At 42.9% G+C, this 26,327-nt stretch overlaps 1 protein-coding gene across 6 annotated transcripts in view; it reads right to left on the bottom strand.

The window, feature by feature from the left end:
- MTUS2 (microtubule associated scaffold protein 2) overlaps positions 1-26,327 on the bottom strand; it is a 701,667-nt gene that overhangs the window by 468,899 nt on the left and 206,441 nt on the right. For all 6 annotated transcript variants that reach the window (XR_009213198.1, XM_032150562.2, XM_032150559.2 and 3 more), the window contains 2 exons: positions 9,290-11,736; positions 2,045-2,285 (listed from right to left, as the gene is read on the bottom strand). Coding sequence is in view for 5 of the 6 variants with exons in the window: in XM_032150562.2 (XP_032006453.1) it covers positions 2,045-2,285; positions 9,290-11,524 (2,476 nt within the window). In the remaining variant the exon portion in view is untranslated. The remainder of the gene's footprint in view (positions 1-2,044; positions 2,286-9,289; positions 11,737-26,327) is intronic.

The following is a 26,327-nucleotide window of genomic DNA, read 5'->3' on the forward strand; positions in this document are numbered from 1 at the left end:
TGTTGGGTTTTTCTTTTCTTTTTTTTTTTTCTGAGACAGTCTCACTCTGTGGCCCAGGCTGGAGTGCAGTGGTGTGATCTCGGCTCACTGTAGCCTCTGCCTCTTGGGTTCAAGCGATTCTCGTGCCTCAGCCTCCAGAGTAGCTGGGATTACAGGCACACACCACCAAGTCCAGCTAATTTTTGTATTTTTAGTAGAGATGGGGTTTCCCCATGTTGCCAGGCTGGTCTCAAACTCCTGGCCTCCAGCGATCCATCCACCTCAGCCTCCCAAAGTGCTGGGATTACAGTCGTGAGCCAACACGCCAAGACTGGTTTTTCTTTTTCTTTGTTATTCCAGAAGTTATTTTTTATTCCAGGTATTTCTCTTCATTTCCTGGGACAGTCTGAAAGTTAAGCCTCCTAGATCTCAAGTTAAAGGAAACTATCAATAGTGTTTGGTGGATAATGGCTTTTACTCTGTGTTCAGTGAACCATCTAAGTCTCTTGTGAAATAAAAAGAAAACAGGGATTGAGGAGCAAGGGAATATCTCTGAGGACAACACGAAGAAAAATGGAAAGGTTTCAGCAGGAAGAAAAGAAGAGAATTAGTGAGGCATATTGCCAAAGTTGAAGATGGAGGCACCAGGGATTCTAGCAAAGCTCTCTGACAAGGGAAAGGGGCTGCTGCCTGCAATCAGCCAAGTGACCAGGCCAAGCCAAGAGCTACTGGCCTGGCTCAAGAGCTCAGGGGCCAAAGGAGCTGAGTCCTTGCCCTCTAAAGCTCCCCAGTCTCCAAATTAAGAACCTCTCATTCTCCCAGAGCCTCTGGCAGGTGATCCCCCCAACAGCGCTAAGGCAGCATGTGACATCTTCCATGCCCTGTAGGAGTGATACCCATCAGTGTTACTAGTTTTGCTGGGTGTCCAATGATCAACCATGGGAACATACATTGTTCTCTAAATTAAGACACCCACAAACACAAGGAAAAGCGTTTGAGTCCTGAAGGAGTAGGATGGAGGCAGCCCCTCATATGTGTACTTCCAGGACCGAACTGAGCTTTGAAGAAGTGACACCCTTATTACAAAAATGTGTAAATATGAATGAGCCAGCCTCAAAAGAATTTGATCTGCCTGTCTCTATCACAGTGGTATTTTTATGCAGTAGTATAGTCTTAAAACCTTGACTGTTGCAAAACAAACTCAACTAAGATTATTTTTATAACTTTGAAGTTTTTCCACATTTTGTGCATAAAGTAAAACTGTGAACATTTGTCACATCATACTATTTCAAAGGTGCATAATTCAAGTTCACATCAAATTTATAACATCCTGATGAAAGTGCAGTGGTGGGGGACAGCAATGGCAGCTTGGTGAAGGACAGCATCACAGCTTTGAATATCATCTCTCTGCCTACAGATAATGCTTTTATATCTCTAGCCAGGTCCTGTCCTCTTAAACTCCAGTCCCACAAATCCCATGCTGTATCCTGCCGGATGACCAAAGACATTTCAACCTTCTCACGTCCTTGCTTGACTCTTATCTGCCTTTCTAAACGCACTTCTCTATGTGGCAACTCCATTCTTCCAGTTGCTCAGGCCAGAAACCCAGAGTTCTTCTCCATGGCTTTCTCTCTTGCAGCCCATGCCTAATGAGTCAGGAACTTCTTTGGCTCTACCTTCTCTCTGTCTCATCACCAAATGGACAAAGGCCCTAAACAGTTATGACATTAACCCCTTAGGACCTATATACTCCAAAATGTTTGCTCTTTGGCCCTTGACAGAAAACAACTTCTGAGCCTTGTTTTATAGGGCGTATTAGAGAAGAAAGAAACTATGAAAAGCTGGATGGCAGTAACAAGGGCCATCAGTTTAAAGGTGACATGAAGGATGACAGTTGCACACAGATGAGTTTCACAAATGTCTGCACCTACAGACAGATGGAAGAATAGAAAAAGGCTCTCCTTAAAGGATGAAAGGCATTCATATTTTAGACAATTATCACCATCTTACATGATGACTATCTAAACGTACAGCAGGAAAAGGCAGAAACTGTTGGATCGGTTACCTGAAGGATCGGAACTGTAGAGACTGGTGGCTGTTGTTATGGGTCCTGGTGGGTGGATGGCGCTCGCTGAAGACCTCTGACTTGCAATCAGAATCCTGCTCTTTGCAGATGGTAAACGGGACATTGCACCCAATCCTAGCTGGGGCTTAAGGAGCATGGCTGACCGATAGAAAGTTGGAGGGACTTCATAATGAGCATAGGGAGGAGAACAAAACTCTTCTTTTCCAGGGTGGTCTGTCACCTATGATAAATGAACAAAAACTCAATCAGAGACCTTCACATCATAGTGTGAGTTCTATACAGGACCACGAGACCGAGGCTGAACCAATGACCACTCTGGTACCACTTAGCTGCTTGATCACAAGTCCCCTACCTTCCCTGGGCCACAGTGTCTTCGTCTCCTGATTGACAACACACTGGATGATCTCTCAGGTCTCTTCCAGTTCTACTACTCTATGAATCTATAGTTCACTGGGGTTAAAAAGAACTCACTGGATAAGATTTTTTTAATTCCATTGTTACCTAAATCACTGGAATCTGAGTGAGTAGCCAAACTATAAATGTCAATAAAGCAAAGAAAGCATTTAGCAAATGTTCATAAAATTATGAAAGTTTTATTATACCTGTGGGAAAAAAGCTGTAATTTGTATGATAACCTAGTCAGACTGACTAGATAAACTGTGTCCATTTATATTAGATCTTTACGGGGCTACTTAGGAAGCAAAAATTGCATTGTTAATAAAGAAGGAAACATTTTCCAGAAAAACAGGGAAGTTAATGGAAAATGTATTTTCAGACCTGTACTATGTGTTTACCTAGTTAAAAACCTGAGCCTGAGTTACCTCCTCTGGTGGTCTGCCCTAGTGAGGCGATGCTCCCAGGAAGGTTTGAGCAAGTTTCACCAGAATAGAAGTTCTAGGGCACAATCTCATCAACCACTGACTTCACAGCACCAAAATCAATGTCTAGCACATAGGTAAAGTCAATAAATATTTATTGAAGAATCATGTTTCCATTTTTTCCTAAGTTTAATAATAACATAACGTTACTGTCACTTTCTCCTGTAGCTAGCAGTTTGGCCTAGAATACAACCTGTGGGCAGTACCTTTTATATATGCAATTCTGTACTCACTAAGTCTGTTCATATTATCAGTGTTTTATTAATATTAAACAGGAAAAAAAGAGAGAGAACTAAATAATCTATTCCTTCAGGTCACAATAAAAAATAGTGCTGAAGGCTATGCATGAAAAGATACATCTGTTAATTAACTCTATTCTAAATCACAGCACATTTTATGTGTCAAACTTATATCTCAGGAATCGTAAGCATTTAACAGTATTCTTTAATAGGGGCTATAAAAGCTTTGATACAAGCTGTTGAAGAGATAAACCCTTAAATTGATACTCATTTAATGTTGAAATAGATACAAAGTCCTCCTTCAAATTGACATTGTAGAAACAAAAGACTAGGCCTTTAAAGTTTTATCATAATCACACTGTAAAATATGCATGATTGTTATAGTAGATAGATTGTCCTTGGCTACAGCAAATTATATTCCTATGAAAGAACATTCTACATCTGCACTCTGATAAATTTTTTACCATTCTCTACTTATTCTCACTATCAATCTCTGGTTTTTCTCATATATATACTTTTTTAATTTTAGTTTCTAAATTTTGGGTCCCATTGCGCATTGCTTTGAGCAGGTGCTCTTATGAAGAAATTAATATCATTTCCAAACTACATCTGTCAGGTTTTAGGATTGCAATATGCTGATCTTAGTAGTTACTCAGTGCCTTGAAACTGAGTTCTTTTTAGGGATTAAAATTCACCACACTCTCACTCAACAATGATCTTAAGGATTTCAGTAACTTCAATGCCAAACATTTTGTTGGGTAATTTGTTTCTGGTAAGATCGCAAATTCTTTAAAAGTGGGAAAACTGCGCCTTTGATGTCTAGTCTGTGCATTTTTAATTAAACAAGGGAATCTACAAAAAGCTTCATACTCTTTTCCTTCATCTTTACTGACAGAATACAGCAGGTGATGCTGCACAGTCATAAACACATAGAGAACAACCCCAAATGTTGCTGTTTCCCTCCCTCCATCTCAATGGAGAGTTTTTAGAGAACTCACTTTGAAAGCAAACAAAAGAACCCTATGATTGCAAACAAACTCGTTAAGTCAAGGCATACGAACAAATACATTCTTACCAGGCTGTCCCTCTTCCTATTTGCCCTGCACTGTTCTCAATGGGATAGTGTGCCCTGGAGACAGAGGGTACAGGTGAAGGCCTTGTTAACAAGCCACTGGGATAGTGGTGGGAACGGTGTCTGGGATGGTTAATTTTATGTGTCAACTTGGCTGGGTCGCAATACCCAGATATTTGGTCAAGCATTCTAGATGCTGCCATGAAAGTATTTCTTATATTAGATTAACATTTAAATCAGTAGACCTTGAATAAAGCAGCAGACCCTTCAGCATGTAGGTGAGTCTCATCTAATCAGTTGCAGGCTTTAATAGAAACAGACTGACTCCTCCTAAAGAAAAGGGGATTCTGCCAGTAGATCACCTTCAGACCCAAGCTGCAGCACCAACTCTACCCTACGTCTCCAGGCTGCTGTCCTGCCTTGCAGATTTTTGACTTGCCATCCTCTACAATCATGAGCCAATTTCTTAAAATCGATCAATCAATCAATCTCTATATATAGATTATGTGATGTAACCTCTCTATATATACATCTATATCCATGTCTCTCTCTATATATATATATTAAAATGTACACATAATATATATTGAAAGAGAGAGACATAAGTATAGGTGTATATAGACCCGTGAACACACACACCACACACACACACACACACACACACACCCCTATTAGTTCTACTTGTCTGGGGAACCCCAATCGATGCAGTGCCCCTCAGAGATGAGTGGCAGCAGACAGTGAGGAAGGAGAGCAGCCCTGGATCATACTTCTGTACACTGCACGCACATCGCCTCACTCCATCCTCTCAGCTCTGCCCCTTTCTTCCCACCTCCCTTTACCAAAAATAAAAAGGGCTCCCAAGTTGTTGGAGGGAGGGAGTGTCCCTGAGACCTCAGGAGAGCCAGTGGCAGAGGGCACCTGTTTAGGTAAACATATTTAATGCCTGGACATGACTAGATCCCAGATGATCTTGGAAGCCACTTCTGGAAGTTTTAAATGGCTGTGCTGTTCCTGCCAACTGGGAAAAGAGTTCCTCTCTCAGAAGAGTGCTTACTCTTGATTTTTCCACTTCTACCCATGCTATGTAATCAGCAGGGATCTGTCAATAATGATGGAAGAGTCTGAAGCTGGTTTGGGTTTTTATTTTTAAGAGGTTCTCATTTTATTTATATAAAAAAACTGGCTTCTATAACTGAAAAATACTTCTATTGCAATACATTATCAAAAATGTGTTCTTTTCCTAGAGACCAGACTGCAGCCACCCCATGATGAGCTTGGAGCACACTGGCAGAAGTCTGCTTTTTTATCTCCCTGCACTGAGCTCAAACACAAGAGGGGGACTCACTGGGTTACATCATGTCATAGCTGTAGCAGGTGGCCAAGGACCAGCCTGTTCCCCACTTTTGAGTAAAGAAGGTTACCATAGAAATGAGCCCAGCACAACACCTTGGTATCCTCCTGCAGCCTGAGAAGAGGCCTGGGTCTCTCAGATGCTCTGATGATGGCAGAAAACGGTCCCCAGACACAGGGAGGGAAACTGACATTTCAAATGAACTTGTAAAGTCGAGGCACAAAAACAAATAAATTCTTTGAAGAAGACTGTGGGATGCTCGAGGTGCGAGGCCATGATGTTCTCTCCACAACAGTGGGGTCTCTCTGAACCCCTCAGAACCGCCAAAGCCACACAATGTCCATACAATCCCATTTCCTTGAGTCTTGACGAGGTGCCTAGATAATGTAGTAGAGAAATAGTTTGGGGAAAACTATGCATGTAATATATAAACTATTCTTGGAGGAAGCAGAAACAACACAGAAAAGAAATATACAGGAAAATATAGAAGGGCACAAAGGAAGAATTACAGACAATGCGGGTTTTGGGCCTACATATCCAAATCAATTTCCCTCATGAGTTTGTTTTTATAGAGAAAAATCTAGGCTCTGGCTATGGTTTGGATATGGTTTGCTTGTTTCTGCCAACTCTTACGTTGAAATGTGATCTCCAATGCTGGAGGTGAGGTCTAGGGGGAGGTGTGTGGGCCATGGGGGCAGATGCCTCATGAATGGCTTGGTGCCCTCCTTTTGGTAATGAGCAAGTTCTTGCTCTATTAGTTCCCATGAGAGCTGGTCCTTAAAGAGAGGCCTGGCACCTCCCCCACTCCCCTCTTGCTCATCTCTCGCCACGTGATCAATGCACACATGGTTCCCCTTCTCCTTCCCCCATGAGTGGAAGCAGCCTGAGGCCTCACCGTAGGCAGATGCTGGTGCCATGCTTCCTCTCCAGCCTGCAGAACCATGAGCCAACTAAACCTCTTTTCCTTATAATTTACCCAGCCTCAGGTATTATTTCATAGCAACACAAATGGACTGACAGGTCTCTTCATGGAACCTCTGCAGTGATTCCCTGCCTTATAGAAGAGCACAGCTTCAGAGCCTGACCCTGAGCCTCAGAGGCCCAGGTGGATGAATGTTTAGAAATTTGAGAATGACTCACTGTAACCAAACTCAGAGACTGATGTATAAAACCAGAAGTGCAATTTGCTCACTTTTAATCGGAGACCACTGCCTAAAGCCAGACTCAAGTGTCCTCTAGCCAGAATATGTTCTCATTGCAGGGCAGAGTAAGAAGCCACTTATAAACAAGATGCCATGCAGCCCCACACAGCAAGACAAACCCCTGCCAAGCTGACTGGACCCCTGAATTCTCCAGCCAGAATCCTCTCTAGAGATGTGAGGTAGGAAGTCAGTTACAATCAGAGGCCTGGTGGCAGGCCCAAAGTCAGAACACAGGGAGCAACCTGTGTGATTTGGTTGCTAAGGACCTACTGCAAGGCAGCACAGCTGGTCGGCCTGTTAGGGCATCTAGTCAGTGATTGCCTAGGACGATGTCTGCTGCTGAGAATGGATTCAACTTTGTCTTTGTGCTAGATGTGACAACTTCTGCTGTGATTGATACATTCTTTAAATATACCAATATATCTAACCAAGCTAGAGTCCAAATTTGGACTCAATCATCCTATCTCTAGAAACCCTTGGTACACTTCTGTTTGGTTCCAACACATACAGAGTTCATGATTCAGTTATCATTCAACATTTTTTGAGCACATACTTATAACGAGCACCATTCTAAATTCTGGGAACACAACGGGGAACAAAATATTGAAAACGATCCCTTCCCTCACGGAGTTTACATTATAGTCAATTCAGGAAAACTAAAAAAGTGTTTATGGCAGGTGGAGGTAGGTGCTAGGAAGAAATAAATCAGAGAAAAGGGATTCAGAGGGAAGATGGGTGGCCTTCCCAAGGAGATAACATTGGAGCACAGACCTAAAGGAAGTGAGGGAGAGAGCCATCTGGATAACTGGGAGAACATTCCAAGCAGAGGGAGGTGCAAAGGTCCTGAAGCAGCAGAGTGAGAAAGGGAGAGTGGAAGGAGAGGAGGACAAGTAGCTGACGGAGCCCCAGTGAGCACATCCCATCCTAAAGGCAGAGCCATCCTACAGGCTCCAGCTTGTGTTCCAAGCAACCTGGGCAGCCCTGGAGGGTGTTAGAGACAGGACAATCTCATCCTGCATTTTTTTTTTTTTTTTTGAGACTGAGTCTCACTCTGTTGCCAGGCTGAAGTGCAGTGGCGTGGTCTCAGCTCACTGCAACCTCCACATCCCGGGTTCAAGCAATTCTCCTGCCTCAGCCTCCCAAGTTCCTGGGACTACTGGCACGCGCCACCACACCCAGCTAATTTTAGTATTTTTAGTAGAGATGGGGTTTCACCATGTTGGCCAGGATGGTCTCAATCTCCTGACCTCGTGATCTGTCCACCTCGGCTTCCCAAAGTGCTGGGATTACAGGCGTGAGCCGCCGTCCTCGGCTCCTGCCTTACTTTTAACTGACCACCCAGGTGTCATGAAGAGATACCTTCAGGAGACAAACCTTAGTTCTGAGGTCTCGAAGGATGACTTACCATAGCTCCCAGGTACTAAAAAGGACAGCACAGTGCAGTCTGAAACTGCACAGGCCCGAGTGAGACTCTCAGCGCTCTCCTTCCTTCGTGGTGGGTAACTTAAAGCTCTCTGTCTGTTTCTGTATCTATACGGTGATAAAAACTGCAATACCAGCTGGGTGCGATGGCTCACGCCTGAAATCCCAGCACTTTGGGAGGCCGAGGTGGGCAGATCACGAGGTCAGGAGATCAAGACCACGGTGAAATCCCGTCTCTACTAAAAATACTAAAAAGTAGCCGGGCGTCGTGGCGGGCACCTGTAGTCCCAGGTACTAGGGAGGCTGAGGCAGAAGAATGGCGTGAACCCAGAAGGTGGAGTTTCCAGTGAGCCGAGATCATGCCACTGCACTCCAGCCTGGGCGACAGAGCGAGACTTCGTCTCAAAAACAAAGAAAAAAAAAAAACATAAACAAAAAACTGCAATACCAACCCTCAGGGAATTACTGCAAGGATAAGTGAAGATTAACAAAGATCAAATGCTGTATTATATGGGCCCAGTACAGAGCTGGCCTTCAATTAAATGTTAGTTGTAATTATTATTTTTATTTTAAAGAAAGAGTCCATGCCTAACACTGTTTTCTGCTCATTTGCTGTTCTTCACGCAAACAAATAAGAGATACTCTCAGGTAGAAAATACTCCCCATTGAGGAATGAGTCTGATCTATTTGAAGAACGCAGTAATTTTGCATTCTTTCTTCCTTTAACCTAGCTTATATTATATTATATTCACTTATTTAAACATGGAAGCCTATTTAATGCATACTCATCTAATTTCATATGAACTATAGCAAGTGGAATTTAAATGGGTCTCCTTAAATACTGGGTATATCTTATTAAGATAATCAGACTCTTCTAGTTAAAAATGGTCATTTCTCTAGACAACGTCCTCTAGTCAAAAACTCCATTTCTTCACAAGTGTATCCATGAAAATCTGCAATTCACTTAAAGAGGACATTTTACTTTCATAACTCATTGAAAATATGTCACAGATTTTGAGACAGTCAACTTATAGATCATATCATAATGACATTCTCTTACCTCCTGCAAAAACTTTTCACTCATTTGACTGAAAGGATGTCCTGGGGGCTTGATTCCAGACACCATCAATCCGGAACTGAAGACCCTTGGCTTCTGCAGGTCTGGCTTGAATTTCTCATAGAGGTTGGCAGATGGCTTCAGGTCACCACCTGCTGCCTTCTCGTCGTGGGGAAGAGGCATGGTACATGTGGATGGGGCATATGGAAGCCCTACTGGAACCAGTGAGGCGTCCACCTGGCCCAGGGCCTGGGGATTCCTCCTGATGTAGGTGATGATCTTGGGCCTCACATGCTTGGGCTTGGGCATAATGATGGGCTTGGTTTCTGTCCTCTCCTCTGTTTTTTCAACCTGATGGTTCTCCATTCCCTCCTGCGAGGAAGGTGTGTCCTTGGAATGTGTGAAGACAGGCTTGGGGATCCCACTGGGGCAGGTGTTCTTGTCAGGCACTTTGGGGGACATGTTCAACAAGCGTGCACTATCAGTAGTGGGTGGGACCACCAAGGGGGACCCCACGTCCATACCGAACACGCTAACATCCTGAAAACTGCTACTGGGTGTTGTAGGCTGGTGGGTCAGGTTCACAGTTGTCTCTGGGTGGAGGGGTGCTGGAATATTGACAATTGAATCTGCTCTTGCTGAGGTGCTTTCAGTCTTATCTGCATTCTCTAGAAGGTTCCTGTTTTCAGCAACAGATGTGGTGATCTCTTTGCTTTCACATGCTTCTGAGCTGCCACTTTGAGGGTCCAGGGGCTCAGGCACCTCTGTCTTGCTCTCTCCAACAGAAGGATTGAATGCCAAAACCGTAACACTGTCCTTGGTTCCACTGCCCAACCGCCTTTCCTCCTCAGTGACATCCGAGGGCTTGCTGTCAGTCAGATTATGAGGAATAAAAGCCACGTGACCATCACCTGGTGAAAAGCTGCTGGATGTCCTTTCACCCAACTTCCCACCTGCACATGGTGAAACTTTGCCAGTGGGCTGATTATCAGCCCCTCCTAAGGAAGCAGAGCCCTGTTTGGGGGTGGTGTGGAGAGAATTCTGCTCCCCTGGGTTGACTCCTCTCTTCTCCTCACAGTTGCCTCTTCCCACCCCAAGGTGGTGGAGGCCACTGTTCGGCAGACGGCCAAGTGCATCGGTGGCTTCCGTGTGTGCTTCCCCACATGGATCCCTTCCCTCCGAGGCTGACAGATTCTCTTCCTTGTGGCATCCCAGATACCCTTCCTGGGCTGCGTTTCCCTCCTGCTCAACCCTCCTGGGCGGAACAGATTTTAGCTCCAGCTTGGCCTCTCCCTTTCCCTGACCTAATTGTGCTTCTGGCTTACTCGGGCTTTCCTTCGATGCCAAAGTCAAATTCAGGGCAGGCTCTGGATGGGTGGAACGTGATGTGTGCTCGCTGCACACCTGCAGTACATGTGCCCCCACTGTCTGGGTCTCTGAGGGGGTGCTCTGCTTGGTTTCTGAGGTAGATGGTTTAGGATGACGCACACTCTTTCCCTCTGAGGTACTGTCAGTTGCAGGGAAAGCTGCCCAGACAGCGTGGTCTGGCAGTGTCTTCTGTGGCCCCTCCCCACCCCCAGGAACCTGACCACGTGCTTCCCCGGAGGCGAGGGGTACAGGCTGTGGATGCTGCGGAGTCAGGCTCCCAACTGCAGCTACAGAGCTGCTTGCTCTTTCCAAAGAATGCCTCCTCAGTTCCTCATTGTCGAGGGTCTTTGCCAATTTATCCTTGGGAACATGCCGGGGAATTTCAGCATCCCTTTTAGCCAAAACGTCTAGACTGGCCTCACCCATCACATTCCTCCAACTCGACAGACTTGGTCCCTGAATACTCCGCGGGGTCTGCAGGCTATCTGTGCCTCTCTCCACTGTGTGCTCTTCATTGAGTTCCCTCTGAATGGTTGAAGAAAGTCTAAAATCTTTCAGGCTGGCAGAGCCAGCCTGAGAGCCTTTCCCAAAGCCCTGAAGTTGGTGAAATTCCTTATGGAAATGGGTACGGTTTTCTGGCTCACTTGAATTTGTATTTCCAATTTCATCTTCCAGGTCACATGTCTTGGACTCATCATGAGAGGAGCTGACCTCCAACATGATTTGATTGGCATTTGTATCTCCCAGACTTAGGATGCTCTCATTATTATTTCTTGCTGCATTTCTGTTGTCCCGCAGCTGAGTGTAACATGATTTCTTAGGAGCCACTGGGACGCTCATTGTCAGCCCTTTGGTGGGGTTGCTTGCCATGCAGTCCTACTTAATGGAAATGGGCTGCCTTCAAGCTGCAATCAGATTAACAGGAAATTCTCAAGCTGCTTGTTCTCCCCTGACAATGTCACCTTGCGACACTGCTTTAATCATTCTCAGAACAGCTTGAAAACCAAGCATTGTCTTGATATACAACAGGAAGACTTATCTGTTAGGTTCCTGCTGAATGAGAGCCAATCAGTCCATGAGACCTAGAGAGAAATAAAAATACATTCACGTTAGATTGACAAATACAACTTCTCAGGAGGAAAAAGGTGGTAAACACAGATTTATTTGTCATTTCTATACTATTATTTCATTCACTCAATAGTTTTCTCAAAAACCTTTCTGATCAGGGCTCCTGCTGGCGATATACGGACAAAAATTAAACATCAAAATGTTTAATGTCATAAATGGATTATAAATGCATGTGAAATCTTAAATCTAAATTTTAAACATCCACAAGTCTATACTGATACTGATTTATAAAGGTGGGGGAGAAGTAAAGGCTCTTCTTTACAGAAGAGTATCAACGAATGTAGAAAAAAAATACAGAATTTGAAAAATCACTATTTTGCAATCGCTACATTAGTAATTATCTTGCACAAGGGATGCCAAAGGTACAGACACTGGGTAAAAGATTGTTGGGGAACAAGATATTTATAGACGCTTAAAGTATCTTCCCCCAGGCTACTTTATTTCTTACAAAAAGAAAATTTTATCTTTACAATGGAGAGATCTGGTAGACATATTAACCACATGATCAAATTTAGCATCACTAGTAACGAAACTGACATTACGGACTCCTGATATTAGTTAGTTCTCAGGGCCACACATGACCTATGCAGTAGTTAATGTTCAACCAGAATTTAAGCATGAGAAAATAATCTGGCAAATTTAAATTGAGGTACGTATTACACAATAACTGGTCTAACTGGTCCCAAAAAATGTCAGTGGAGCCTGGACTTTCAAAATATGTTAGCAAAGGACATTATTAGAACAATTAGAGATTTAAATATGGACTGTATATAAGGTACAGGTATTTTATAATTAATTTTCTTGGGTGTGTAATCGTGCTATAATTATGCCAGAGATTATTTTTGTTCTTGAAATATACATGCTTTAGAATTCAGGGGTAGTATGTCATGATTTCTCTAACTTATTCTCAAATGATTCGACCAAGAAAAACATGTGTATGTATGTGTGTGTGCATATGAGAAGGAGAAAGAGTAAAAGAGAGAAACTGGCAAAAGTTAACCATTTGAAAATCTAGGTAATAATTCTATTACATCTGCAACTTTTCTATAGGTTTGAAATTTTCCAAAATAAAAATCTGGGGGAAATGCTTTACTCTGGCCTTCTAGGCCTGCATGATCAGGCCCTAAACACCTTTCTGGCCTCACCCCCACCTCACCCTCTGCTCTGCAGGCTGCGGCCACATTGGCCTCATTCCTCACAGTACCATGTTCATTACTCCCTGCCTCAGGGCCTTTGCACATACTCTTCCATCTGCATGGAACGCAGAACCCTCCCCCAACCTCATCTTACAAGTCCTTTGCATCCTTCAATATGCAATATGACTACCACTTCCTCCAGGAAGCCTTCCTGACTCACTAGGTCATCCTATAATGATGAATTTGTAATATCCTGTATTTTCACTTTGAAGAATTAAAAAAAAAGACTTTCAGATTTGCTAGACACTGAAAATAATAGTGTCTAATACCTGGCATACATATTAGGCACTTAGTATGTATTTGTAGTATGAATGAATGAATAAATGACCAAATGAATGATGAGGAAGATCAGTGTTATTTCTGCCCTGAAGGAGTTTAAAATCTACACAGAATATGCTTTTCTGTTAAAGTAGATTCACAGATCACCACTAAACCATTCCATTCAAGGTTGACACTGTTTCATCCACTATTATGAATACATTTTATTAGGCATTAGGAAATAGGGGATTTTAACAGTAACAAGGTTCTGCCCCATCACCAGTTCCCCCAATGGAAACTCGCAGCTTTCCACACTTTCCTCTTCATTCATCAAGAATGTGCAAGCACACGTGCACACCACAAGTGAGGCTACTGTTATGTTTCTCCTGAAACAGGTTACATGGCAACGTGGCCACCCACTTGTTTTCCCTTCATCACTGTTAATATGTTGTTTCACATATTAAAAAGAATATGAGGGCTGGGCACAGTAGCTCACACCTGTAATCCCAATGCTTTGGGAGCCTGAGGTGGGAGGATCACTTGAGGCCAGGAGTTTTTTAAAATTTCCCTCTTCTATCCCATACCCCAAGACATATTAACATCTAGATCTTTCCATTTCTTTCCCCATGTTTGTATCATCATGGGAAAATACACAGAGTCATACATGTGCATGTGCGCTTGCATTTCCCTACCACACTGCTCTTCTCTTCTTTCCATGACATGTATGACTCTCCTCCCAGCCTTATCTCCAGTAAGCCAGTCGCACCCCCTGGTGCAGACTGACCCCAATATAGCCATCAACCAAGTTGCTGATACCCTGATCCCAGTCTTCGTTTCTTGACACAGAGGGGATTCTCAACAAACCCTTGTTTCTTTGTTTATTCAATTTTAAAAGTGTTTCCCTTGAAGATACACATGTTCTCTAAGCACAAATACAAAAAGCATGTAGGCAAATCAATGAAATTGCAGTTTAAAAGAATGCTGTGCTCTCTGGGATGGGAAATGGGTATCTTGGAAAGTCAAGAAGGGCAAGAAAGTTCATAAATACAGGCCATCCACAGAAGGGAACTGCCTCTAATTTTCTGTGGGCAGAAGTATAAATATGCAGCCAAGAGCCCTCTTCGATTTGAATTGTTGAAGCTGGGAGAAAGAAAGAAACTTCGCTCAGCAGAGACAAACAAAAACAAAGCACCAAAGTCCGCAACACATAACATGATTGCAAGAAAGTGACAAAGAAATATAAAACCAATGTCATGCTAGAAAGAGTTGTATTTTAATTTTTAAGGAACTACATCATAAATGTTCTTTATCTTTGTCAGTAAACAATAACTGGTACTCACTGGTAAGGGACAGAAAGAAAGCTGGAACCTCCTAGGGGCCCAGTATCTTCTCAGCAGTTATACAAATTTGTTTAAAAAATTGAGACAGTATCTCATTCTGTTGCTGAGGCTGGAGTGCAGTAGCACGTTCATAGCTCACTACAACCATGAACTCCTGGGCTCAAGAGATCCTCATGGGTCAGCCTCCCAAGTAGCTGGGACTACAGGTGCACACCATCACACCTGCCTAATTTTTTAATTTTTTGTAGAGATAGGGTCTGGATACATTGACCAGACTGGTCTCAAACTCCTGGCCTCAAGTGATCCCCCCACCTTGGCCTCCCAAAGTGCCAGGATTACAGGAATGAGCCACAGCACCTGGCCTAAAATTTAATTTTAAATTAAAATTACACAATTATAAGTCTTTAATATTCAATTTTAATTTAAGTTAGGACACTTAATATTTATAGCAGGCCTCCAGAGACAGGTCTTCACATCCCCTTGCTTTTTTTTTTTTTTTTCCCCACGTCCTGGTAAGGAAATGAAAGCACAGAGAAGGTAACATTCCCAAGGTCACACAGCTCATGAGTGGCAGAGCTGTGACACAGATAGAAAGCAGAAGCAGTAAAGAAGAAAAGCTGCCCATGAATGGACTCATACACCACACAGAAGAACAAAAGGAAAACGGACACTATTGTAAGAAAAAGAATAGAAAAACAAAACCGGAAAACAACACGTGGAAGTTCACATAAGACAGGAAAAGCAAATTTTAAAACTTTCTTCAATTTTATCAGGCAAAATTATGTACAGGAAGTCACGTTTCCTGTCAGCTTCCCTCCTCCTTATGTGGCTTCACGCATCCCCCACCCCAGCTCCCTCATCCTGCCATAAGACAGCAGCAAAGTAAACACAAACACGAATTTCTTTCCGGATCTAAATTTCAATCCAAGGCCCTCTACTAAGATAAATGTTTCCACAGAACATATAACATGATCATAAAAGTTCAAACTCATACATAATACAAGACTGTGTGTGATTAAATAAAATGTGCAACTAGGTCAACCAATGGTACAAACCCCTAGTTGAGGTGCATTTTCCCAGAGTGAGACATGTAACTTTCATATGCCTCAAATCTATTATTATAAAAAGTTAACAATGATGGCCTTAGAGGTAAGCGATATTTTATCTTGAAAAAAAATCAATCAGTTAAGTACTAGTTTGAAAGGAATGTAAAGATGTAGGCTTATAACCTACCTGATGCTTAATAGTCTTCTACATGGCTTCCCCTGGTTCTAGGGCCAGAAAATTCACCACACCTCTGGGCAGGGTCTTTGTGGGCAAGCTCTGCCTCCCTAGAGCAGAATGAGGCAATTCTTCCACCAGATGACCTTTCAGGTATTTACAAAGAGCTATATGCTCCCTTCCTCCCAAAACCTATTCTTCTCCTTGTCAAAGAACTCAGATTCTCCCATCTGTGGGATTAGCTTTTGAAAACTCCCACCATTCAAACAGCTTTCCTCTAAGTACACGCACCAGGGAACCTGAAGTCCCTCCTAAACAAGGTGCCCAGAGCTATGCACAATGCTTAAGTTCTAACTGCATCATCTAGAGTCACAAGAAAGCAAGCCTTCCATTCTCTTAGTTATACTTCTAACCACGCATTCTAAGAATGACCTCCTCATGGACATATAAATCACCCTCCAGTTCCACATCATTAATTAAAACACCAAAGTACCATATAAGTTGTCCTAAACTCCACTGACTCAATCCAAGACATTTGTAACTGGCTTGAGCACCCATGGGTGGGACCATAAAAATATACTTCGCAGACATCATCTTGCTGGTCTCAATGCATCGTTCTATCCTTTTAAAACTTGTGGAGTCCATCCTTAATTTTTCATCGAAAATATCTGCAATCCATTCTCGTTTCCATACTATTGTCGAAGAGCTAAGAGTTCCTTCTACATTATCATTCATTGATAATTCACTGATAAATCACTCATTGGTGTCATTCATTGACACCAACGTTAGCAGAACACAGCAGGGGACAAAACAGCAGCCCCTGGTGCCAAAAGGATGTGACCCCGCAATGCTTCCACAATGGTCATCTGATCAGCACTCCTCAGGCACCCCTCTGCCCACCAGTCCCTGCAGCCACTGTGTGTGCCCCCATCTTGTCCACAAGAGCATCATAAGAAACTCTGTCAATCATGACACTGAAATGTTAGTAATTATAATGTTGCCTCTCATGAAAAATAAAGAAAATGAAAGTGAAGAAAGACAAGAAAATGAGGCTGAAGTACCACGACTGGTCCTACACAGTAACCTACAATTGAGTAAGGGCCACTGTTTATTTTTCATAGTACTCTTAACTCACCAATTATCAATGCTTTAAAAAACCTAACATGGGCTCAGCATCAGGGTTGCTAGCACGAAGCCAGAGCATCACATGCTCTCCTTGCTCAAAACAAAATTGTCTCTGCCTATCTTTTATTTTTTGTTGTTGTTGTTGTTGTTGAGACGGAGTCTCGCTCTGTCGCCCAGGCTGGAGTGCAGTGGTGCAATCTCGGCTCACTGCAAGCTCCGCCTCCCGGGTTCACGCCATTCTCCTGCCTCAGCCTCTCCGAGTAGCTGGGACTACAGGCGCCCGCCACCACGCCCAGCTAATTTTTTTGTATTTTTTAGTAGAGACGGGGTTTCACCGTGGTCTCGATCTCCTGACCTCGTGATCCGCCCGCCTCGGCCTCCCAAAGTGCTGGGATTACAAGCGTGAGCCACCGCGCCCGGCCTCTCTGCCCATCTTTCATGATCAGGCACATCTTCAGCTCTCCTGAGCTCACAATCTCTGATAATGGTTTGTGAATACACATACATTTCTTTTTTTTTTTTTTTTTTGCGGGGGTGGGGGGCAGTGGGGGATGGAGACAGAAAATCTCACTCTGTCACCCAGGCTAGAGTGCAGTGGTGTGATCTCAGCTCACTGTAACTTCCGCCTCCTGGGCTCAAGCAATTATCCTGCCTCAACCTCCTGGGTAGCTAGGATTACAGGCGCACACTACCACGCCCAGCTAATTTTTGTATTTTAGTAGAGACGGGGTTTCACCATGATGGCCAGGCTGACCTCAGGTGATCCATCCACCTTGGCCTCCTAAAGTGCTGGGATTACAGGCATGAGCCACTGGGCCCAGCCAAATGCACATACATTTCTAAATCATGAAATCATGAAGTGAAATGATAGCATCTACACACTCATGTAGAATTTCTTCATCCATTTTAGGCTTTGATTTCCAGTGACTCATTTTTTTTGGTGCAATACAGCATGAAAGGCATTCCTGAATGAAGGGAAACTCACTGGATCCACCACGGTGCCATCCAAGAATATCACCCTGAGTGGCCCAGCCCAATGACAGGCTAAAGTGACACCTCTCGGCTTGACATTCAAGGTCCAATGAGCACTGGGCCTACATATGTTTCCAGATTTAATCCCCTTTACTCTTCTACTTAAAGTACATTTGCCCTGTAAAATCATCCTCCTACCCAAGAGCTGCATGCTCTAAGCATCAAATTCCAGCTCAAAGCCACCTCCTTCATGAAACCTTTCCTAAATTCTCTCCTCTTCTCCCTTTTCCCCCCAAAAAGGTAGAGGTAGAACTAGGTATTTTTCTCTCTGTGTCCTGAATTCACAGATCCTTCCTTTTGCAACAGTCATATGATGCTTTTTTTTTTTTTTTTTTTTTGGAGACAGAGTCTTGCTCTGTCGCCCAGGCTGGAGTACAGTGGCACGATCTCGGCTCACTGCAAGCTCCGCCTCCCAGGTTCACGCCATTCTCCTGCCTCAGCCTCCCGAGTAGCTGGGACTACAGGCGCCCACCACCACGCCCGGCTAATTTTTTGTATTTTTAGTAGAGACGGGGTTTCACAGTGTTAGCCAGGATGGTTCTCGATCTCCTGACCTCGTGATCCGCCCACCTCAGCCTCCCAAAGTGCCGGGATTACAGGCGTGAGCCACCGCGCCCGGCCTCATATCATGCTTTTTAATCATAGCCATATACATCTAAAATAGTTAAGTGTGTCTTTTATTACAGTTATATGTGACTCATTATTATCGTTACATGTGTCTTATTCCCTTTATGAAATTATGAGCTCCCTGAAGGCTGAAGGTTAATACCACAGGCACTTCTGTTTCCTATGTAATTTCTGGGACAGCACTTTGCACATAGTAGGCACTCCAGATGAGGTAATCTCATGCCAACTTCAGCTCAAAAAGGTGAAATGTTCACTACAATGTGAGTCCTTTTTTTTTTTTTTCCAATCTTTCAAGATGAAAATTGTAAAGCCACCCTTCCCAACTGAGCAACTGGTTAGACGTCCTCCCAAGAGAGCTATATCAGAATATCCAAGTAAGAGTAGATAGAAAAGTATATTCTGATCATCAGTTTGATTTGTATTTGTCATAATACTTTACTTTGAAAATAAACTGAAGAAAATTTTGGGGATGTTTAAGTTAGTAAAAGGAGGCATGGGTTTCGAAAGATTGAGAAGTACCAGTTGTACAGCTCTCCTTAGCTGCCAGGTCTGCTGTGTAATGCTTTATCAGTTGTGAATTTTCATATATACATTCAACCACCATGCCTCTGAATGTAAATGCAAGTTCATCTGACTTCATAAAACTTATTTGCCAAAGGAGCTCCAACTACAGCTTCTGCCATGCGGTAAGTTATCCTGTAGAACTTTAGGATACAGAAAAATGAACAGAATATGAATCCAAAATTCAAGGGTAAATGTAACAATGCAAAACAATTCAAAATCCTAGCTCTCAAAGTTTAGTTGGCATCTCTACTGGGTACGTATTTGGCGCCTATAGTGTTTTGCCACATTTAATAGGATAATTGTATATGTAGTTACATATTTATGTACAAGTCAATGTATTCATCTAAAAGTCTCCTGGTAATAATACCTCCACGTTTTCTGCAGCTGTAATTACTTAGGAATATTCAGGTTCTTGGTCTTATTTCATAATGTTGGGTATGTTTATTCTCAACAGGCACAATTATAATCTAACACTTGATGCTCTGCAGACTAAACGAAACTTACAAGTACAGTGTCCTTACAATATGGTTAAAAACTGAATTATTCCTTGGGAGATGTTAAAATACATATTCAGGGACTCTGCAGCTATCTATGGTGTCACATAACACAAAATATAATAGCTCTCTTGAGCCTGCTTTGCTCTCTTTATCTTATGTACATAACACGGGTAGCATATCACATTTTATTCTAATATATAAACAGGACTGTGTTCAGAATATCTTTTTTATTGAGGTAGCAGAGGCTATTTTATTTTTATTTTAAATACTACTACCCTCAAGAGAAAAACATGCCACTCTTCATTCTATCCCTCCATTTCCCCACTTCCCGCTCCATCCCTTTTCTTGAAAACCTCTTCCTAATTAGAATGATCAGAGCACCTAATTAGAATGACCATCATTCAAATTAGAACATTTTTTTCTTGCTCAGGATGTTATTCTGCTTTTTACTAAAGTATAATTTACACACAGTTATCACCATTTTTACTGTACAGTTTTGCGAGTTTTGGCATACAGTCTTGCAACTCCCACCACCTCAATTATAGTTCTATCATCTCCAAACATTCCTCCAACCCATGGCAGCCAACGATCTGATTTCTGTTCCTTCAATGTTGCTTTTCCAGAATGTCGCTTAAATGTAACCATACAACAAGTGGGTGGCCTCTGGGTCTAGCTTCTTTCCCCTAGCACAGTGTACCTGGGAGTCATCCTGGGCACTGTGTCCATCTGTGGTTTGTTCCCTCCTATGGAGGAAGAGGAGTCCATGCAGAATGCGTCTCCCATGGAAGCCACACATCTCCTACTATGCTCCCGGACTTTGCTCTTGCTTCTCTAAAGAGCCATTCTCCCTGTACATGGCAGCCAGGGGAATCTCTTGACAGGTTAATCAGATCAGGTCATTTTTGGGCTACAAAATCCCCACTGGCAGCCTTACCCTGGCCTGCATGGCACTGTGAAACTCCCCTCACTCTCGGCTCTAGCCACCTTTGCCTTGCTGTCGACACAGCTCTGCATGTTCCATGCCTGACTCTCCCCCTTCTCACATTTTAGCCCTTCTGAGGAGGGGCTTTCCTGGATGGTCCTCCTCTACCCTCAGTCAGAGCCCCTTGTCATTTCTTTCCCAGCCTTTAACAGCTATTTTATGTGTTTGTTTATTGGTTCATTGTCTTCCTCTCCCAACAGAATGAAAGCTCCATGAAGGGAAGGATGGGTAAGTCCTGCTCACCACAGATCCCAGTGACCAGGCTAGTACTCCATACATTGTAGGCACTCAATAAATACCTGTTGAATGAATTAGTATGGTGTCATCATCAAGTCTTTCCTAATCTATTTAGCTTTCTGGGTCATGTCTTGCTAACAGTATATTAATCACCGAATGTTATAAGTGAGAAGAAGCAGGTATTATTAGTTCAGCCCTCTTGTTTTATAAATGAGGAAACCACAGTCTTGAGCAACTGTGTGAATTACTCAAAGTCCCACAGGTAGGCCCTGTCACAGCAGGGTGGGGCCTGGCTCCTCAGCCCCAGTCTGCTGCTTATTCCCCTTCACGGACTGCAGCCTCCGTGGAACAAGGCCTCCTGGGTTAGGGAGGTGAGAAAACCAAGGCAACAGCTCTGAGATGGACCTGATTTACTGAGCATCGAATGGCTTCAAACACACAGTGTAAGGAGCAATAGGAAATGAAAGATAAAGAAAAGAAGGGTCCTAATCCTTGGAGAAATTGCTATCTCCTGAGGGAAAATGATACAACGTACATATAGCTAATCACTAATAAAAGCTAGACAGGGTATAGTAAAATATGCCATTAAACAGAAATACGAAGTACCATGTAATGGTAAGAAAAAGACAGAAATCCCTGAGGAATCGCCACACTGACTTCCACAATGGTTGAACTAGTTTACAGTCCCACCAACAGTGTAAAAGTGTTCCTGTTTCTCCACATCCTCTCCAGCACCTGTTGTTTCCTGATTTTTTAATGATGGCCATTCTAACTGGTGTGAGATGGTATCTCACTGTGGTTTTGATTTGCATTTCTCTGATGGCCAGTGATGATGAGCATTTCTTCATGTGTTTTCTGGCTGCATAAATGTCTTCTTTTGAGAAGTGTCTGTTCATGTCCTTTGCCCACTTTTTGATGGGGTTGTTTGTTTTTTTCTTGTAAATTTGTTTGAGTTCATTGTAGATTCTGGATATTAGTGAGTAGGTTGCAAAAATTTTCTCCCATTCTGTAGGTTGCCTGTTCACTCTGATGGTAGTTTCTTTTGCTGTGCAGAAGCTCTTTAGTTTAATGAGATCCCATTTGTCAATTTTGGCTTTTGTTGCCATTGCTTTTGGTGTTTTAGACATGAAGTCCTTGCCCACGCCTATGGCCTGAATGGTATTGCCTAGGTTTTCTTGTAGGATTTTAATGGTTTTAGGTCTAACATTTAAGTCTTTAATCCATCTTGAATTAATTTTTGTATAAGGTGTAAGGAAGGGATCCAGTTTCAGCTTTCTACATATGGCTAGCCAGTTTTCCCAGCACCATTTATTAAATAGGGAATCCTTTCCCCATTGCTTGTTTTTGTCAGGTTTGTCAAAGATCAAATAGTTGTAGATATGCGGCATCATTTCTGAGGGCTCTGTTCTGTTCCATTGGTCTATATCTCTGTTGTGGTACCAGTACCATGCTGTTTTGGTTACTGTAGCCTTGTAGTATAGTTTGAAGTCAGGTAGCGTGATGCCTCCAGCTTTGTTCTTTTGGCTTAGGATTGACTTGGCAATGCGGGCTCTTTTTTGGTTCCATATGAACTTTAAAGTAGTTTTTTCCAATTCTGTGAAGAAAGTCATTGGTAGCTTGATGGGGATGGCATTGAATCTATAAATTACTTTGGGCAGTATGGCCATTTTCACGATATTGATTCTTCCAACCCATGAGCATGGAACACATGCACACGTATGTTTATTGCAGCACTATTCACAATAGCAAAGACTTGGAACCAACCCAAATGTCCAACAACAATAGACTGGATTAAGAAAATGTGGCACATATACACCATGGAATACTATGCAGCCATAAAAAATGATGAGTTCGTGTCCTTTGTAGGGACATGGATGAAACTGGAAAACATCATTCTCAGTAAACTATCGCAAGGACAAAAAACCAAACACCGCATGTTCTCACTCATAGGTGGGAATTGAACAATGAGAACTCATGGACACAGGAAGGGGAACATCACATTCCGGGTACTGTTGTGGGGTGGGGGGTGGGGGGGGCGGGGACAGCATTAGGAGATATACCTAATGCTAAATGACGAGCTAATGGGTGCAGGAAATCAACATGGCACATGGATACATATGTAACAAACCTGCACATTGTGCACATGTACCCTAAACCTAAAGTATAATAAAAAAAAAAAGTTTGCTCTAAAAAACAATTAGACAAAAATCCCAATTGAAGTGGTGGAGAAATGAGATCTTTGCGTCTTCCTGAAATGTAGGTATGTGTGTGTCTGTGGGCATATATGCATGCGTGTGTGTGGATAGTTTAACAAAGTATCAGGCTGGCCTCCTGCCACTCGCACACATGGAAGGGCTGTATCATTCAAGGTCTAAGTACAGGATTTGTAAGTGACGCCAGAGTTATATGTCCCCTTTAACCCCAGCTACCCATTTCCTTTTTAGTTCCTTGTTATTGCCCCAGTGGTGAAGTTCTAAAGAAAAGAAGCCACTGGGAAACTCAACTCTGTCAAACACTGTTTGCTCTAACAAACAATTTCATAAGGAAAGAGGGTAAAATAATACCTAAAATAAAGCATGGGATTGATCTATGGATTTCAATTATCTGCAACCCTATCTGCTTACCAGAAAAACTGAGTGTTACCTGTTCTGGTGAAGGAAGGAAATTTTTTTTAATTTAGTTTAAAACACTGGCGGCTTCAAATGGCAACAAGAACACTGGCTTTGACCATCAAGAGTCTGTGATAAATTCTCTGCCATTACTTCATGAGACAGGTTTGAAAAGCCAACATATTGAAGATTAATATGCCATCTACAAAATAACAGATAAGATCCAAACTGCTCCAATACCAATGTTATGTGCTTGTGCTCATTAACAGAAGACTGAAAAAAGGAGACAAGGACTCCAAACGAAGAGGAAAGGAAATACCCTGAATTACAGAAAAGACAATGTATTTTTCCTATAGGCATTTCAAATGGCACCCCAAGAGCTGAATCAGACAATGTTTTTGTTGTCTTGTCACAGGAGTAGGCAACAGTGCTTTTAAAAATGGAATTCAAGTTTATGTTTCCAGGGCACACACCTTCCCCTTCTGCAGTGGCTACCTGGCCTAGTAACTCACACCTGGTTGCTTCATAGCCTCTGCTACCTGCCTGGCACCTGAACGCAGCTGAGGTTAGACACACTCTTTTTTTTTTTTTAATTGAGACAGAGTCTCGCTCTGTCACCCAGGCTGGAATGCAGTGGTGCGATCTCGGCTCACTACAACCTCCGCCTCCTGGGTTCACGCCATTCTCCTGCCTAGTCTCCCGAGTAGCTGGGACTACAGGCGCCCACCACCACACCCGGCTAATTTTTTGTATTTTTAGTGGAGACGGGGTTTCACCATGTTAGCCAGGATGGTCTCGATCTCCTGACCTCATGATCTGCCCGCCTCGGCCTTCCAAAGTGCTGGGATTACAGGCATGAGCCACCGCGCCTGGCGTGGATCCACTCTTTTAGCATATCTCTTTCTAAGTAGTCACCTGCCTGAGCATTAATATAGCCCTGTGATATTTCACTAATTTATTCCCTTCCTAATTTCTAACCACAAACGCCTTATATGAATATTCCCAACAAACCCTCTCCACTTCTTCCTTCCTACCACAAATCTGATGGCCTTATTCTCCTCTGCAATGTGAACCCACTGGACTGAGTAGCTGCCGGAGAATCCCAAAATCCACCTGAGCAGGTGGGGAGAAAAGCTAATTCCAGGGAAGGCAGCTGATTCCCGGGAGTGGGGGTGAGTCGGGTTGGTGCAAACTGAAAGGGCAGCACAGACAGTTACTCAAGCTCCTCTGCTAGGCCACTCTCCACCAAGCTTCACCACGTGGGTTTACTTCAGAGCAGGAGGCACACTTGAGCTGCACGCCCTTGACTCTCTTCCATACGCCTTAGACTGACGGAATGGATGGAGGCGGCACAGGACCCTCCCTTATCTACAGGACTGCAGGCTATAAACCTCAGGGGTTCTTTGCTATCTGAAAGGAAGAAATAAATCATTCTAACATCATCAGGAGTGAAGTGAGGTTCACTTATAGCTCAAAAGCCTGCACCAGGTCACTTTACACAGGGCTCCTTGAAATTCCTTTTTATCCTGAAGGTGAATTTCTTTTATCTTTCATCAGAAGTTCATATCCTTTCTTCTGTCAAATGAACTAGATCCCTAGAAGGATGAAGCTGAATATGTGACACCATGATGCAACCAGAAAGTAACTAAATAAACTGCACAGGTGAGTGCAAAACCCTCCAACTAAATGGAAAGGTATACACTTTCATGTCCCACGACCCGTCATAAGACTCTATATTTTCATTAGTTAGACTTTGTAATGAACAAAGCATTTTGGATCAGCAGGCTTGGAATATATTTAAGGAAGAGATAAGGAAATGAAAATAAATTAAAAAGGAAAAACCATATTATTCAGTTAGGAACCAACTCAGCCCAGAAACATGAAGGAAAAATAAATGATATATGCTGGGGAGAATGATTGGTTTTTCTGTTCAACTGAGATAAATGAATAAGATTGCTTTGGATAACCTGTAGTAATCCTCCAATATTTCACCAAAGATCGAAGAAAAATAGTAAAAGATATTTATATTCCCAACAAAATTTAAGAGTGCCTTTTAAAAGAGCAGCATGTTGATGTGTGTTTGACTAGCACCCAATCTATAATGCAAGGGGGGGAAACTGTCTTGCTAGCATTTTCAGGATGGCGTTTAGGCTTCGCACATCTTCATTATCAGAATAGACAATTTCTCAAAGCAACAAAAATCAAACATTCTCAAAAGCACAAACCTGAGTAAGTATGAATTTTCATGGGCATGTTTTAAATATTTAAAAACCAGTTTAGAAATTCACTGTTAAATACCCAAACACATCCATTTTAATCAAAGACTCTCAAAGAAATTCCATAGGTCTCACGCTTCTTATCTTTTAAATAAAATAGTTAAAAAGCTAATTAATTAGTCAATTCGGTTTAGTGATTCAGTCGCATCCTCTTACACTTATGACATGTATGCACAGTGTTAGGCATGGGAAGGGGAGCAATGATGCTAATGCGTCCTCTCTGGCAGGTAGTCCTGACAGCTTCCAGGGAGGCTCCTGACCCCAGGGGCGCCTCTCCCAGGGGCAGCTCTCCAGGACTGCAGCAGCAGCCTAGACAGTCCTCCACCATCTGAATGCTAGCCACTGGGACTAGCATAGCTATACACTGACTCCCCTTCTCCTGACCAGAGAAATCTCTTTCAAGTCTACTGTTAGGCAGTCTTTCTAACTACAGTGTGAGGACAGCTCTGATGCGGGAGAAGAAACCAGGAATTCTGATCAACACAGTTCTCAACTCTCAATGGGAGCACTCTCTGATGTCAAAAGAGATTGTGATAGAGCAAGTAAATAGGAAGAAAACCTCCCCACAGCAGTGGGACAGA

The sequence above is a fragment of the Hylobates moloch genome, unplaced genomic scaffold (assembly GCF_009828535.3).
Source record: "Hylobates moloch isolate HMO894 unplaced genomic scaffold, HMol_V3 SCAFFOLD_4, whole genome shotgun sequence".
NCBI lineage: Eukaryota > Metazoa > Chordata > Mammalia > Primates > Hylobatidae > Hylobates > Hylobates moloch.